The 17574-nt window shown below is 42.1% G+C and overlaps 1 protein-coding gene and 1 long non-coding RNA gene across 5 annotated transcripts in view; one reads left to right on the forward strand and one right to left on the reverse strand.

Moving 5' to 3' along the window:
• Positions 1-17574, reverse strand: part of esr2b (estrogen receptor 2b) — a 61785-nt gene that overhangs the window by 27585 nt on the left and 16626 nt on the right. For all 4 annotated transcript variants that reach the window (XM_081350608.1, XM_081350611.1, XM_081350609.1 and 1 more), the window contains exons 2-6: positions 13430-13918; positions 12170-12360; positions 10707-10823; positions 9986-10336; positions 9500-9638 (exon numbers count right to left, since the gene is read on the reverse strand). In XM_081350608.1, coding sequence (XP_081206734.1) covers positions 9500-9638; positions 9986-10336; positions 10707-10823; positions 12170-12360; positions 13430-13842 — 1211 coding nt within the window. In that variant the 5' untranslated portion in view covers positions 13843-13918. The remainder of the gene's footprint in view (positions 1-9499; positions 9639-9985; positions 10337-10706; positions 10824-12169; positions 12361-13429; positions 13919-17574) is intronic.
• On the forward strand, positions 13841-14953 carry LOC308681582. The gene is made up of 2 exons (XR_014029041.1): positions 13841-13956; positions 14663-14953. It is a non-coding gene; the product is annotated as an uncharacterized lncRNA (long non-coding RNA).

A 17574-nucleotide genomic window follows, 5' to 3' on the forward strand; every position in this document is an offset into this window, starting at 1 on the left:
GAACGCTTGGCCGAATCCCCTGTCAGAGAGATCTTCAACTCCCACCTCCGACAGAGCTTCGACCAGATCCCGAGGGAGGTTGGAGATATTGAGTCCGAGTGGACCATGTTCTCCACCTCCATTGTCAACGCGGCCACTCGGAGCTGTGGCCGTAAGGTCTCCGGTGCCTGTCGAGGCGGCAATCCCCGAACCCGGTGGTGGACACCGGAAGTAAGGGATGCCGTCAAGCTGAAGAAGGAGTCCTATCGGGCCTGGCTGGCTTGTGGGACTCCTGAGGCATCTGATGGGTACCGACGGGCCAAGCGGACTGCAGCCCGGGTGGTTGTGGAGGCAAAAACTCGGACCTGGGAGGAGTTCGGTGAGGCCATGGAGAAGGACTATCGGTCGGCCTCGAAGAGATTCTGGCAAACCGTCCGGCGCCTCAGGAGGGGGAAGCAGTGCCCTACCAATGCTGTTTACAGTGGAGGTGGGCAGCTGTTGACCTCGACTGGGGATATCACCGGACGGTGGAAGGAATACTTCGAGGATCTCCTCAATCCCGCCGTCACGTCTTCCATTGAGGAAGCAGAGGCTGAGGGCTCGGAGGCGGACTCGTCCATCACCCAAGCTGAAGTCACCGAGGTAGTCAAGAAACTCCTCGGTGGCAAGGCACCGGGGGTGGATGAGATCCGCCCTGAGTACCTCAAGTCTCTGGATGTTGTGGGGCTGTCTTGGCTGACACGCCTCTGCAACATCGCGTGGCGGTCGGGGACAGTACCTTTGGACTGGCAGACCGGGGTGGTGGTCCCTCTTTTCAAGAAGGGGGATCGGAGGGTGTGCTCCAACTATAGGGGGATCACACTTCTCAGCCTCCCTGGGAAAGTCTACGCCAGGGTACTGGAGAGGAGAATCCGGCCGATAGTAGAACCTCAGATTCAGGAGGAACAGTGTGGTTTTCGTCCCGGTCGTGGAACACTGGATCAGCTCTATACCCTCTACAGGGTGCTGGAGGGTTCATGGGAGTTTGCCCAACCAATCCACATGTGCTTTGTGGATTTGGAGAAGGCATTCGACTGTGTCCCTCGCGGCGGCCTGTGGAGGGTGCTCCGGGCGTATGGGGTCCGGGGCCCTTTGCTAACGGCTATCCGGTCCCTGTACGACCGGAGCAGGAGCTTGGTTCGTATTGCCAGCAGTAAGTCAGACTTGTTCCCAGTGCGTGTTAGACTCCGGCAGGGCTGCCCTTTGTCACCGGTTCTGTTCATAATTTTTATGGACAGAATTTCTAGGCGCAGCCAGGGGCCGGAGGGGGTCAGGTTTGGGGACCACACGATTTCATCTCTGCTCTTTGCGGATGATGTGGTCGTGTTGGCCTCATCAAACCAGGACCTCCAGCATGCACTGAGACGGTTTGCAGCCGAGTGTGAAGCGGCCGGGATGAGAATCAGCACCTCCAAATCCGAGGCCATGGTCCTCAGTCGGAAAAGGGTGGCTTGCCCGCTTCAGGTTGGTGGAGAGTTCCTGCCTCAAGTGGAGGAGTTCAAGTATCTTGGGGTCTTGTTCACGAGTGAGGGAAGGATGGAACGGGAGATTGACAGACGGATCGGTGCAGCTTCTGCAGTAATGCGGTCGCTGTACCGGTCTGTCGTGGTGAAGAAGGAGCTGAGCCGCAAGGCGAAGCTCTCGATTTACCGGTCAATCTACGTTCCTACTCTCACCTATGGTCATGAGCTTTGGGTCGTGACCGAAAGGACAAGATCCCGGATACAAGCGGCCGAAATGAGCTTTCACCGCAGGGTGGCTGGGCGCTCCCTTAGAGATAGGGTGAGATGCTCGGTCACTCTGGAGGAGCTCAGAGTAGAGCCGCTGCTCCTCCACATCGAGAGGGGTCAGTTGAGGTGGCTCGGGCATCTTTTCCGGATGCCTCCTGGACGCCTTCCTGGGAAGGCGTTCCGGGCATGTCCCACCGGGAGGAGACCCCGGGGAAGACCTAGGACACGCTGGAGAGACTATGTCTCCCGGCTGGCCTGGGAACGCCTCGGTGTCCCCCCGGAAGAGCTGGAGGAAGTGTCGAGGGAGAGGGAAGTCTGGGCATCCCTGCTTAGACTGCTGCCCCCGCGACCCGGCCCCGGATAAGCGGTAGAAGATGGATGGATGGATGGGTCTCCTAGAATAGGTTTACAGGCATCCAAGGTCAAAGTGATGGTCACTAATTTTCCCATGATACACTGCACATCACCTCATTTCAAGTGTCTGAAAATGGTTCGTTCGAAAATTCAGTCCCTCTAAAGTCCTTCCTTTCCACGAGTCTCCTCTGCTTTGATTGGTTAGATGGCCCAGTCTGTTGTGATTGGACAGTGTGTGTCAGAAACAAAACACCCATTACAGCGTAATGATTGTATCGTTTTTTTTTCTGAGTCAATTCCAGCAAGAGTCCTCATCCTTTGGAAATGTATGCAAAGTGGATTCGCAGCACTGAAAACAGCATCTTCTCAACATGTCGACACGAGCCAAACTCAGCTACAGTGTTTGAGGGCGGGTCAAAATAGACGTTGTTCCCAGTTAGCAAATGTAGACCATATGCTGCCATTTTGCAAGAATTGATTCTTTACTTTCTGAAGTACTGTCATAAGTTCAACTTGTTTTTTTAAACTTTGGCCATGTTTAGCATGATACAGTGTAAATAAGTCAGAATGCATGAAATAGCAATAGACATCCCCTTTAAAACTTTGCAGACATTTTACATTCACAAACAGCTAATAGTAGCCGTTTATGATAAAAGGTAATATTCGAAAAAGCATAATAGGGGCATCAGCTTATACTGAATGAATAGACAACCTTAGAGTGTCAGGTGAAAGACAAAGGAAGAACACGTTGTCTCACATACTTTCTCATACACACACACTCAAATGTGTGTGAGAAATGAATAGCACAAACTAAGCTCGTGTTATGAGAACACACCAAGGTTTGTTAAGACCCTAGAGATAATCACCAAGGAAGAGGAATATTCAATTCCACAGAGACACAAATGAATAAACATACACACACATGCATGCAAACCAGGTAAACACTGCAAAAAATAATTTTCTTCCTCATTATTTTTGTCTTGTTTTCCAGTACAACATTCTTAAATAAAGATACATTTACTTGAGATATTAAGAAATTTTGCAGTGAAAACAAAGATGGTGAAATCTTTTTGCATTCAGTTTTCTTAATTAATGAACTTCAACAACAACAACAACATTCATGCACGTCACACACAGCGTGTGCAGACACAAACACTGTGTGCACTGGACACACACAATAGCAGATTATCTGAAGGTTGATGAATAAATCCACTAAACACCAGTGTTTTTCAAATGTTACCATCAAGCAAGATATGAGATGATTTCTCCCACTTTATCAACTTACAGGTTACAAAGATTATTAAAGCTATGTAGGTGCTCAGTTTTTACTGTCGTTTAATATAGTTTTTTGGCAAAAAGTCCAAGTGTTATGCACAGGCTGTATTGGCTATGACTAGACAGCAAATGAAACACTCAGTTTCAGTCAATCTCATGTTAACCTTGAGTACCTATAGAGTAGTATTGCATCCTTCATATCTCCAAAAAGTCTTTAGTTTTATTATATTTATAAAAGAAAGATAGGCTGTACCGAGTCTTTCCGGAAAAAAACGAGCGGCTGGAGGCGTGCCGTGTGGGCGGAGCTAAAGAATCACGAGCATACATACAGAACGCGGTTTTGCTTAGAAAACCGTGAGATGGGCAGTGAAATGGGGGAAAAACACAAGGTCTCGAGAGTTTTTTAAAAGTAGAAATGATTTTAACTTGAGCGCAGTGTTTTTAGAACACCATGTCATGCGCTAGTTTTACAACATTTGTGTGTGTTTACTCGTGGTTTATGAAGACATGAATTGGTTTATGGATTATTGTACGTGACTTAGCAGTAGCAAGCGGAACAGTTTTGCACATCAGACTAGTATTTTCATAGAAAAACAATGGAATAGTAGCGCAATTCAATTAAGAAGCGCGCTTTGTGTGAACTAGGTTTATTATGAAATAATTCATTTATTTCAACATTATTTTCACACTCTGTGTATTGTTGTTTGGAGTGGTTTTACAATAAACAAACAAACAGACACCTACAGTGGCCAGCTAAACAAATGTATTTAAACACACACCATACATCGCATGCTCCATAGATACATTAAGTATACGTGATCATGTTGTTTACTTGCTGGGCTTACGCGCTGATAGCTAACAAAACACAGACATTTGAAGCAGTTTTACTCACCGCCTGCGGTTCCAACGCACGACCGTGAGTGTTTATCGTTGAGACTGCTCCATCCTTAAGCATTACACGATCTGCAAATCCGGCAAATACTTCCATAAAGCCGAGCACAGCACTTTGATGGCCGTACTGCTTTCGCTCTCTCGCTCTGGTCTACTGGTGCGCGCGCGCCCTTCCGGGAGAAGTGCCCTAAAGGCCTCATTATACTTCTGCGTCGAACCAGAGAATGTCTAATAAAGGGAGAAGTTTCACTCTCAGTACACTTCTGGCTTCTGAACTGGTTGCAGTTCCACTCTGGCTCCATATGAGGGCGCTCACAGGACGAGTGCAGAATGAATGGAGGTCTATGGAGCTATACCCCTCAAAATCCACTTTTCTCAGGATATAATTTTTTGTCTAGTAATTTGAATGTTGTATTCGAAAGGAGATGCAAAGAAATTACACATTGCTGGGTGTTAGATTTTTTAAAGTCACTTATTTGCTTAAAAAAGTCTTTTAAAGTGTCAATGACGTCATACACATCGTACGACCAGAGATACTGCTTTACGGCAATCCTTCAGTCACTTTGGTGCGTTCGCGCTTTGCACTTTCTTTTCACTCGAGGCATCGACAACACAGCTGACACAGGTAAACACACGTGCTAGAAGAGTTTTTGTTTTGTTTGTTTCTGGTCCCGCTTCAGATGCCACGATGCCATCAAGCGGTCTCTCTGGTCGTAATCAGTCCTTCACTGACCAATCAGCGTTCATTAGCAGAATGCTAGCGTGTTATGGGCAACAACAACTCAACCTGTAAGAAATCGAAAGGACATAGGTACTCGTTCATTCAACTTTCGACCTATAACCCATGTTGAACTTGCAAAACCTATAATCAAATCTGAGATTTCTCAACGGCAATCGGGTGAAAGAGACAAATTTAGCCATCTAGCCCCATAGACTCCCATTCATTCTGCACTCATGGGTGATCGCACCCAGTGGAACTCTGGTGGAACTACAACCAAAATTCAGTACAATAGGACTTAATAGGGAGTGGGCAGGCTCTCCGTAGACGGGCTCTGGTCGAACTCACGCCGTAGCCTCTACTCTGTAGGCAACGCGTTGGTTTTCATTTATACTTCTGCGTCGTTGTCCACGTTGACGCGCATGCAGAGGGAGCGTGAAACCCGAGGGAGCGGTCCTAGCAGACCAATCACAGCGCTTGCGTCCGCGTAGAGTTGACGCGTTGTTACATTTTTGGAGAGGTGCACGTCAAGGGTACGCCGAAGGGTACGGCGTGAGTTCGACGCAGAGGTATAAATAGGCCTTTAGGACCCGTATAAGGAAATTCCGTAAATCCTAAAAGTATTTTTGGCACAGAAATACTTCATCAAACGTACAACTTAATTTTTGAAACTTTGTCCATGTTTAGCATGGGAATCCAACTCTTTAACAGTGTAAGAAAACTCAGTATGCATGAAATAGCATTTCACCCCCCCACCCCTTTAAGGGTCTTTATCAATTAAAATAAACCTACCATAAAAATTTGAGACAGAATATCAACCAAAAAATCCAGAACACCACATTTTATAAAGGTTGTAAATTGATTTATTAAGTATTTGATCCCCTACCAACCAGCAAAAATTCTGCCTCCCACAGATTGGTTATGTGCCCATGTGGAACACAGATTAGTTAGTTCCTTCAAGAAAGTACTCCTAATGTCCTAATGTCAGTGAACACCTGTCCACAGAATCTGTATCTTCCATTCCAACCTCTCCACCACAGATAATACCAAAGAGCTGTCAAAAGTCAGGGACCAGATTGTAGACCTGCACAAGGCTGGAATGGGCTACAAGACCATCAGCAAGAAGCTTGGAGAGGAGGAGACTTGTTGGTGTGATTATTTGGAAATGGAAAAAATACCAAATGAAAAATAAATCGTCCTCGGTCTGTAGCTCCATCCAAGATCTCGCCTCATGAGGTAAGGATGATCATAAAAAAGGTGAAGGATCAGCCCAGAACTACAAGGAAAGAGCTTGTTAATGATCTCAAGGCAGTTGGGACCACTGTCAACAAGCAAACCATTGGTAACACACTACACCGTAATGGACTGAAATCCTGCAGTGCCCGCAAGGTCCCCCTGCTCAAGCAGGCACATGTACAGGCCCATTTGAAGTTTGCCAATGAACATCTAATGATTCAGAGAAGGCTTGGGGAAAAGTGCTGTGGTCAGATGAGACCAAAATCAAGCTCTTTGGCATCAACTCAATTTGTCGTGTTTGGAGGGAAAGAAATGTTAACTATGACCCCAAGAACACATCCCTACAGTCAAGCACAGAGGAGGAAACATTATGCTTTTGGGCTGTTTCTCTGCTAAGGGTACAGGACAACTTCACTGTCTTGAGGGGCCAACGGACGGGGCCATGTACTGTCAAATCTTGGACGAGAACCTCCTTCCTTCAGCCAGAACACTGAAGATGGGTTGTGGAAGGGTCTTCCAGCATCACAATGACAAAAACATACCTCCCAAGGCAACAAAGGAGTGGCTCAAGAAGCAGCACATGAGCAACACATTTTTCAAATGAGTCATAAGCCGTGACGTCAAGACAAAACATTAACATATTGCCTGCCCATTTATTCCGCGTGAAGACACTAGGGAAAACTTCAACCTCACATCAAGAAGATGCTGTGCTCTACAATGTGAAGGTAAAGCCAGTTTTTTTTTTTCACAGCCCAAGGACGAGCATGTGAAGAATCGGAGGTTAAAATTAATCTTTACCATGATTTCACAGCAGTTTTTTTTTTTTTGCTGTGTTCCCTTTATTTTACTTATGACTGCTTCTCAAATCTCAGAGTTCAATGCATGATTTCGCAAACCACTTCTTGGAAAGATGGTGTTCAAAATACTTAGTATTGAGTTTTATATTGTGTAGGTCTCCTGCTAACTGGTTAACTCACATTATTACTGTCTTACTGAAATACTTCTGCTAATCAGCTGTGGGCCACTTTTACCTAAAACTGTGTCTATTAATGCAGATTGTCTGTCGTTCTCACAAATTTGAGGAAAAATTAAGCATGGAGCAAGATTTGTTTTACCAAGGTTTATGTTACATCAGTCATTCACGCTAGAGCTCGGGTAATGTATACATTGCATACATGCACTGTTATTGATACAGTTTCCACGTGTTGACAGCAATATATTAGAAAAATACTCGGTAAATAAGTTACTTTAAGTAAAATAATCGGTTTGTTGATAGACATGCACTTGTTAAAGTCCGTGTAAACCGGAAGTTGCAAACGACTTTTCTCCAGTGTTGTGACGTATTTCCCAGTGAAACGGAATATTGAACAGAGGGCAGGGTTTTACTCTAGCGCTCCTCCTCTCCATCTCTCGCTCATAGCAGACTAACGGTTTGAGGGGAGTGGTTAAGCATTCCCCAAACCAAGCCGTCAAACCTACGTCAGAGAAGGAACGCCATTCCAGACCGGAAGCAACTTTTCAGACTTTGATTAAAGATTATGACGGCAAACAATTTTTTTCTGTGTATTAACTTGCACGGATTAATTTTTCACCACAAGACTAGTAATATGCGCTAACAAAGTAAATAGGGTCAATTTTGATTTCAGTTGGACTTTAATGCTGATGGTGAGGAATTACAGTTGCAACATTTCATAATGTACCTCAAACTAAGTAGCGTATCACTAGGAAACGCCCTGCTTAAGTCGTCCTTGCGATGGAGGTTCCGGTTGAATAACTAGTTCTTCCTAAGTTTCCTCATCGGACTGATATGGTAAAAATCTATGTCATTGTTCATTACAGTGTTTGGTTTACGGTGTAGGAATCAGTGATGCGCGGGTCAATGTATAAACAACCCGCACCCGACCAACGTTTTCAACTAACCCGCCCGCAACTCGGAACGCAAAAAATATTTGCTGAAAGAAAATATTGTACCCGACCCGCTTCCTGACCCGCATTTTTTAAAAGTAGTAAATGCTCATCGTAGCGTCATTGGGCCATAGACGTAGGAACTAGGGGTGCGGGGGGCTCTCCCCCGACTTTCCCAACAAAAATCCCGCCCCCTCTCAAAAAATACATAAAACTGACATTACTGAGCTATATGCGTTTAAAAGTAGCCTATTAAAATGGTACAATGGCATTGCTCAGTTCAACGTGTTGGGAAATCGGGCATTTTGTCCCACGTCAGCATTTATTCAAAAGTTAATAACGCTCAACATTAAAAATGGTAAATAAGGATTTCCCACTTCTCCAACACGTCGCTCGTGAGCTACCAGTAGCTCGTGGCCTGATTGGAGGTAGCTCGCCAAGGGCCGTTCACATATCGCGTCTTTTGCGCGCTCAAGTTCGTTATTTCAAATAATTGAAGTGACGCGCTCATTTTTTCCAGGCGCAGCGAGTCAACATGACGGATGGGGGTGCACCCAAACCACGGGTGTTTTCTTCTAAATAAATCTAGCAAGCGTTTTTCGATGGTGGAAATCCATTAGCTCTTAAAACTTCTTTGTCGTTGTGGAGAGCGCAGTGCATAGTTGCATAGCAACGACAGACGCCACGGGAAAATCGGACCGAATTCTACTATTAATAATAAAAGATAAGCTAATGTGCATTGTAAATGTCAGTAATTTATCTTTTTTGACTCATTCTTTTTATAAAAATGATTTAAAAGGCTGAAATATGCGAGGTTTATCTTTTTATAAAAACTCTTTTGTCAAAACTTTATTTGAATTTGTACATGTTAGTAGTAGACTCCTTTAAAATTTGACTCGACCGTCCGCGACCCGAATATCATTAAAAATATTTTTGGATGACTCGCAGGCACCCGCTCATTTTGGATCAACCCGCGCATCACTGGTGGGAATCCTCAGGACACGCAGAGCTGACGTACTTATGGCAATGGGCGTTTTTGTTTTCGACATGCAGTAGACCAATCACAACAGACTGAGCTGTCTGGCCAATCAGAGCAGAGTAGCTTGCGGAAAGGAGGGATTTAGAGTGATTGATTTATCTGACGAGTCGTTTCAGAATCATGGAAAATGTGTAAAAGTATATTATGAGGAAATGAAACATTGACATTTGATGCATGTAACCTGTTGTAGGAGACTATGCAGAGTAAATACTCCCAAATTATCCTCTCAGAATGTATTCTTGATTTTAAGAAAGTGTTGTGACGTTTACACAGATGGCAGTGTCATTTGTGCTGTGGAAGGAGCTGTTCTCCTATGTCAGTAGGAGGTTTTACCTGTTCAGTTTGAGGTCGGGTGAGAAGATGAGTTTCCCGGGATGATCCACAGATCTCCACATCAATCCCAACATCAGAATATCCAGCCAGCAGCATTCCAATAGATGCACCTGATCTGAAAGTGTCAGCTCCACGAAACCTGAGAGAGGAGAAACAAACACACAAAGGTCTTCCAGAACATACTCCTACACACAGCTGCTGCCCTTCAAATGCTTGAGGTAAGTGCACATACAGATACACACACACAAAATTATGATGTTTATGAAGCTTTTTGTCATTTCTGCAGTATGACAGCCCCTGTTCACCTTTCATTGCACAGATAAGAGCAACATTCTGCTAAACTATTTGATGACTAAATCCCATTAACCTTTCAAAAATGACAAGAAAGTCAATCTGCTGTGAACCCCTGACCTAAGAACTTAACATAATAAACTAAGAACTTACAAATCAGATGAATATTTCATACATTTATGCAAGCACACACACCTGGTATCTTCTTGGCCCAACTGATCATGAGCACCAGTTCCTTGTCAGCGAGGGTGGTTAGTGACATCATCATGCTGGCCTCAGTGTACGGCTTTTTCACTGGCTCTTTCAGGCAAATCTGAGGAGGCTCCGCCTCCAGAATACAGTTCACCAACTGCTCAGGGGAGAAGCTCAGGACACACCCCTCAGCTCTGCCCCCAGAAGGGAAGAGGTGATCAGTGGGATTGAGAGGAATTTCTAAATTATTCTGGGAACAACCTCTGACCCCTAACGCATCGCCCAAGCCGTCTCTGATCTGGGGATTTCGACGATGACGAGCACCACGGTAACTGCAGCGTTCCCGCCTCACACCTGTTTAATTACACACATGCATCAAAAGTGCACACAGCACATCACACTTATCATTCTAACTTATTATAACATCTTTTCAGACGTAATAATTTAACAAATGCAATGCACACATCATATGACATCACTTCACATTTTCCAGGACGACAGTGCAAGTTAAATTTTTATTAACGACTGTTTGCAGAAAAATGGGTAAATACTGTATGTCTTAACACCACACAAAATCAACATGAAATGGTATTCACAACTCACTTCACTTCTATACTGTGATATATTTCCAAATAAAATGGATGTTCAAAGTTTAAAGTATAATCTCTTTCTTTCTATATAATAAGTATGGGGCTACACAGAAAATAGATAGGCAGCTGCATACCACACTTCATCATGCCCGTTTCATAGCACTTGCGGAGTCGACAGGCCTGGCAGCTCTTGCGTCGGCTCTTGTCAATGGTGCACTGGTTGGTGGCTGGACAAATATAGTCATTGTGTCCTGAAGAATATTGGGAGAAAAAACAAAACGTGATAATCAAGCTCACATTCTTGTGGGGGAAGCTAGACTACAAATCCCCAGTGGACACCTTGGATTCAGCTTTTTAATGTCATCTATAGTGTAAGATAATATCACAAATTATATTTTAGCATGATTCATTTAATATCTTTTTTTTTTTTTTTAGTTAAAGCAAACAAAACAGAATGTGTAATTTATGAATGCTCAATGTCAGTACCAAGTAACATTGGAAATTGACTGATATAAGATATTTATAAATAATTGTAAAAATATATATATTTTATACAAGCATATAAACTTAATTCTTCATATATAAATATACCGTTGCCATTATCTAACGGTCATGAAAAGTTCATCTTTAAAAGCACTAATAATTGAACAAGGTTAAATGTAATCTTCAAAAATTCATTTATTTTTTCTTATTTTCTTGTTTGTAAAATATAAATTACACAAATATTCCTCTCTGAACTATTTTTTTTTTTAATGAAGTAATCCTTGGAGATATTAGTAGGAACATCAAAAATCATTCCAGGCAAAAAAAATATTCCCTGTTCAATGTAATCCATGATAAGAGAGTGCTTGTCCTTTAAAAAAAAAAAAAAAAAATTATTTATATTTATATATATTTATATATATATAAAATTTTACAGGGTGGGCCATTTATATGGATACACCGTAATAACATGGGAATGGTTGGTGATATTAAAGTCCTGTTTGTGGCACATTAGTATATGTGAGGGGGCAAACTCCTCAAGATGGGTGGTGACCATGACATATACTAATGTGCCACAAACAGGACTTTAATATCACCAACCATTCACATGTTATTACGGTGTATCCATATAAATGGCCCACCCTGTATATCAGTCTGAGTAACCAAAAAAAAATTTACTAGCTAATGGCGATTCTATTGCCAAGGTGTGTGTAGAGGGTTGCATACATGCATATAAACACACATAGGCTACATACATATAATAATTTTTCTACTTTTTCACAGTTATAAACTAAGTGTACCAAAAAAGAGAGTGTGGTTTTGACTGAGATTCATTATTCTCATGTTTTTTACATATCTGGCCTTTTGAGTAGCGTCTATTGGTTGAAAGGTCATAACAAACTTGTTTTAAGTCCTTATGGAAGAACACAGTGAACTGACCCTGACATATCCGGAGAAATCTGTGTACAGAACAAGTACAGTATTTGAGGATTCGTGGAGGGAAAAAAAACTCAAAAAGGAAGAAACTTTCCATTTATTTCCATGGAATTTCAGAAACCCAAACTTCTGAAGAGCATGTATTTGTTACGTTAAATGGTTTGACCATGAGTATTACCTTGAATGCTCCGTTTGAAGAAAGCCTTGCACCCCTCACATGACCAGACACCATAGTGATACCCAGAGGCGTAGTCATGACACACCGCACAAAAGTGCATGTCTCCTTTACCCACAATGCCTGGAGAAGGATTCAAGCCATCAGCACCTTCCACTTGCTGCCCTAACAGCTTTGCATGAGTAAGGACAGAACTATAAAAGATGAAGGTACAGATAAAGTAAAAGAGGAGAAGAAAACATTTTTACATTTCTTAAAAAAAATGTGATTGGTGCATGCCCTGTGTAAACCACATCAGCATGATGCTGGGGTGTTCTGGGTGGTTGTAAGTGTGTTGCTATGTGATTGTTATGACATTTCTATGCAGATAATCTGCTCTAGTTGCTTGATATAGTATTATAGTACTATACATACACTGCCGTTCAAAAGTTTGGGATAAACTTGTACACAACTGAACATACTGTACATCACTAGACAGGTAATGAACATAATCTAGCTAACATTTATAATTACTTACAGCATTACTCTGCTGCTGTTCATAAATACAAATAGTGATCACCAGAAATAGAATCAGTGTCTGGATGTGTAGTGAGCCAGTGTCCTTACTAGTGCCCAAATGCATGTACACCCTTATTGATTCACTGTTTGAGACGCACCCTTTGTTTCCATGGTTTTCCATTGATTGTTTGAGTAGTTGCACCTGATGTTCATTTCATTGATTAGTTCCCTAGTGAAAAATGTATATACAAAAATGTATTTGAAATACATCTATTTTATGCTAAGTATACTACAAATACAATAAATTTACAAGTATTTTAAGTTTGTGTTTAATAAAATAATTTCTGCATTTAGATCCTGCAATCACACACTGACAATTTAATATTATAGCCTATTTATCTCGCTAAACAAACTATAGACTATTGCAAGGTGAATTTTATTATTTGCGTTTAAAATAATTTCTTCCCTGCTGTCGGTGATCCTGTCAGAACAGACCTGCTGTGTGACCACATCCTGGGTCTTGACCCAGCAGCCGAGAACCACTGATCTACGGGCCTTTTTACCCGTTTTATTGTCTGCTCAACAAGCTGCATGATTTAAAATACTGTTGCAAGCACCTCTAATAAAGTGCATGAAAAATAAAACATTTTTTTTGGTCACAGGGCTGTTGTGTTTCTATGGCAACTGAGCTAGCCCTTTGACAGCTGCCACCTGGGGATGAAAGGAATATATCTGCTATTAGTGGCTAGTTTAACACATTCTCACCTGTTCTGGTTAAGCGTGTGCGTCTTGGCGTCTTCCCAGGCAGTGTGTGAGAATGTTTCGCTGTAGGCCAGTGGAGGTGGGCAGTGCAGAGACAGCGCAGTGTGTGTGGTGTGGGAAGGCCAGAAGATTGTGGGACTGAGCGGGACCAGGCTTTCGGGCACAGGGGGATGAGGGTACCCTAGCACTGCGGAGGACACCGGGCTGTAGAGTGTTAAAGCTCCATGGTTGAACTCTCCCCCGTGCGGTGGTGAATAATCCTGACAGGCTTCCAGATACGGAGATGGAATGCAGATGGTCTGGTTGTCCATGCCGAGTGGGGAAGTGTACAGACGGGGTAAGAGGTTAGGAGAGTCCCCTCGATCGGCCAGGGCAGGGGAGACTGACGCAGGGACTGGACCAGGGGAGGAGCTCATTCTGGAGAACTCAAGCGAGGTCCTGGCTTGACAGACTACTGCATCGCAGGCCCAACTGTGTCAGAGGAAGCTCTTGCTGAAGGACGAAAATAGAAATCAGATCCTGATATCAGAGTAACACCGTAAACCCCCTCCTGCATGTTAAACATACACTACAGTTCAAAAGTAAAGGGTGCGTAATAGTATTTTTAAAATAAATTGTCAAGGTTTCCTCAAAAACATTCAGGTACAACCGTTTTCAACTGTGATAATAATAAGTGTTACTTGAGCAGCAACTCAGCATATTATAATGATTTCTGAAGGATCATGTGACACGGAAGACTGGAGTAATGATGCTGAAAAAATTCAGCTTTGCCATCAGAGGAATAAATTAGATTTTTAAAATATATTAAAATAAAAAAGTAATTTTAAATTTTAATAATATTTCACAATATTACTGTCACGCCCCTGGGCTGATCTGTCCGTTCTTCCCGGTCTCTGTTGTGGTTTTGTGTTTGTTTGGAGCATGTGGGTCTGTTTTGACAGTTCACCATGTGCTTCTCTGTCATTTGCTGTGTCTCTCCCCGCCCCCTTGTTATCCCATTCATTACCTCGTTATTGTTTCACTCCCCTCACCTGATCATGTATCAATTAATTCCTTCTGTCTCCTATTTAGTCCCCTTGTGTGTGTTGTCTTGTGCCAGATCGTTGTTTGAGCTATGTGTGATTATTGCTCCAGTTGCCTTGTCTAGTGTTCCTCTGTGTCGTGTTGGACCTTTTGCTAGCCTTTTGTTTCATTTTTTATTTTTATTTTTTCTCTACCTCCTCCTGACCTTCCCAGGAGGTTCAGCTGCATTCAGACCTGGCCTTGCTCTCAGTCTCTGCTTGTGGATCGTCTCTTTCACTGCCCTCCTTCACATACTACCTGAGAGTCGCCATTCTCCTGCCGCTTCAGACCGTCGCTGCGCTACACCGCCTGGTTCTGGTTCTTCAGACGTTATGTCGATCTACTGAGGACGCTACCCTGGGACTCCCTCTAAATTTGTTAAGCCTATATTGAGCTCCTGTCAGGGTCATTCACAGACATTTGTGTTTCACTTTTTGAAGAAGAATAAACCTTTTGTTGCCTGCAGTTTGAGTCTGTGTCCTAACCTAACAATTACAGTTTACAGACTTTCAAAAACACTAAAATATATATCTTACCAACCCCAAACTTTTGAACAGCAGTGTACATGTTGCACAAGCCTTTAATGTGTCCTATAAGTGTGAAATAGGTGTTGCCTGAATTTTCTTTAATGGTCTCTAAACCTGTTTGTGATTTTCAGGTTTTTTCCAGACACAAAACTTGGCAGGCTACTGTCTACATAAAGACAACACAGCATGCTCAAAAAGACATACTGTACCAATGATTGCTAGTAGGCCTGTTTTTTCCTAGTTATATTAGCAGATGCACCTCCTTTTACTACTTTTCTCTGGAAAAGTGACTGGAAAAATAGAAAAACGTCACAGAAAAACGATGCATATTTAATATAGTTATTTCTAAATCTGTCTAATGCACATGATGTAAAGTGAGACGGGTGCTGTGGAGGGAGGTAAATAGCCGCTGTGGCGGGTTACACTGCTCTCTTCTAGAGGACTCATCACACCAAAACAGACAGGATAACTGCTTTTGACGGAATTGGTAATGATTTTTTTCTCTTTTTTTTTGCAGATGACATCTTGAAAGGTGCCACTCCCGGAAATGAGCTGATGGATAATTTCCTTGTGATGGAGGCTCTAATATTCTACTGATAACTGAGGAGTTTGTCACTTTCATATGTCTATAAATTTAAGAAGAGTCTGCACCTTTAAGAAGAGTCTATAACTTGAAGAGGGCCAGTTAATGGAGGGTACAGTAGAGGCACATCAAGTCAGGCACTGGTTTTAATTCAAAATCAAAAGTTTACGTAAGAGACGCAGAGTAAGTAAGTAAGTAAAATTGAAACTTTTCACAGATAAAAGTGCTTCACAAGAGTGCTTGAAGAGCAGAGTCTTCAATTGCTTTTTAAAAGAATCAACAGAGTTCGCACAACGCAAAAAGAGAGGCAAAGCATTCCACAGCCTAGGAGCCACTGCCTGGAATGATTGGTCCCCTCTAGTTTTAAAATGAGTGCGGGGAACCACTAATAGCCTCTGATCTAATGACCTGAGACTCCGGGTGGGAGTATGAAGCTGTATCAAGTCAGTGATGTAGGTAGGAACTTGACCTGGAGACTTCTTACTCAAACAGGTAAAAAGACTGTTGCAGTAATCTAAACGAGAGGAAATGAACGCATGAATGATCATCTCCAACTCACCTTTAGTCAAAAATGATCTTAATTTGGAAATATTCCTCAGTTGAAAGAAACAGTTTCTAACAAATTGTTTAGAGTGGAGCTCCAAGGACATAGCTGAATCAAACAACACCTAAGCTCCTGAGGCTCGGTTGGACAGACAAGCCTAAGTTACCAATATGCTGTATTATCTTTGGGATTTTACTTTCAGGGGCGATAATTAGTGTTTCTGTTTTGGCAGAGGGGAAAGATCCTTTAAACAGTTTGTCACAAAGGTCCAGAGTCCACAATGCTTTATGTAACACTGTAACCAAAGATGAACAAATAGACTATGATAATTCTCAAGAGATCCAGAATAAACAGAGTGTGAGTGAGTGTGTGTGGTGCGTGCGTGCGTGTGAGAGAGAGAGGAGAGAAAACGTGACCACAGTTCAGGATCAAGTCAGCATATCAAATTAATAAAATAAAGTGCACAAACATTACATCAGTATTCAAAAATATACGTTTTTATATTTGTCAAGTCGTGTCTGAACCGAGGTTTGATTTTTAAATTAGAAAAATATGCAAAAGTGACAAAAAAAAAGTGAAAATAGCCCTAGTGAAAGAATAGCATACTTAAGCACAATTTATTCATATGTACTTTAGTATAACTAAATGTTTTGTGGCACACTATAAATTGGTATACTTAAAGTCTGTTAAATTGGAACAACTAATATTGTTCTAAATGCATTTTAATTTTAGCCCAAAAGCAGTGCTGAAGTTCAACTAAAGTTGCATTAAATATACTTGTTTGTGCTAAAGTGGAACTATTCCAAGTATACTTAAATACAAGAGTAGATATTTAAAGTGTAGGCTACTTAAGTTTTGAAATACAGACTTCACTCAGCATAAACTTTAAATGCATTTTGGTAACATTACAATTGCAATTCAATTACAGTGTTGAACATACATTAATATTATACTGATAGCAAACTCAGGTCATACTTAATGATTTAAAAGCACATTGCAATGGCATTCCAAGTAAACTTGGAGTGTGCTAATGCCATCATTATTGTGTGCTTCAAATACAATAAAGTAATATTTATAAATAATAGCACAATTTAAGAATTTACCTTTAACTGACATTTTACAGACACCCCAGTATACCAGTAACCAGAGGTGGGTAGTAACGAAGTACATTTACTTCGTTACATTTACTTGAGTACTTTTTTAGAAAAATTGTACTTTTAAGAGTAGATTTGAATGTGGGTACTTATTACTTTTACTCGAGTACATTTCTAATGAAAAAACTGTACTTTTACTTCGTTACATTGGGTGACATTCCTCTCGTTACTTTATTTTAATGCAATATGTGTTGTTAAATGCGTAGTTTATTCCAAGCGCGCTGTATCTTTTTTCTGGACTTGAGCGATGCTCAATTCACAAATGAATGACTCTTTTG

Source organism: Scardinius erythrophthalmus (assembly GCF_964197995.2).
Source record: "Scardinius erythrophthalmus genome assembly, chromosome: 21".
Classification (NCBI taxonomy): domain Eukaryota; kingdom Metazoa; phylum Chordata; class Actinopteri; order Cypriniformes; family Leuciscidae; genus Scardinius; species Scardinius erythrophthalmus.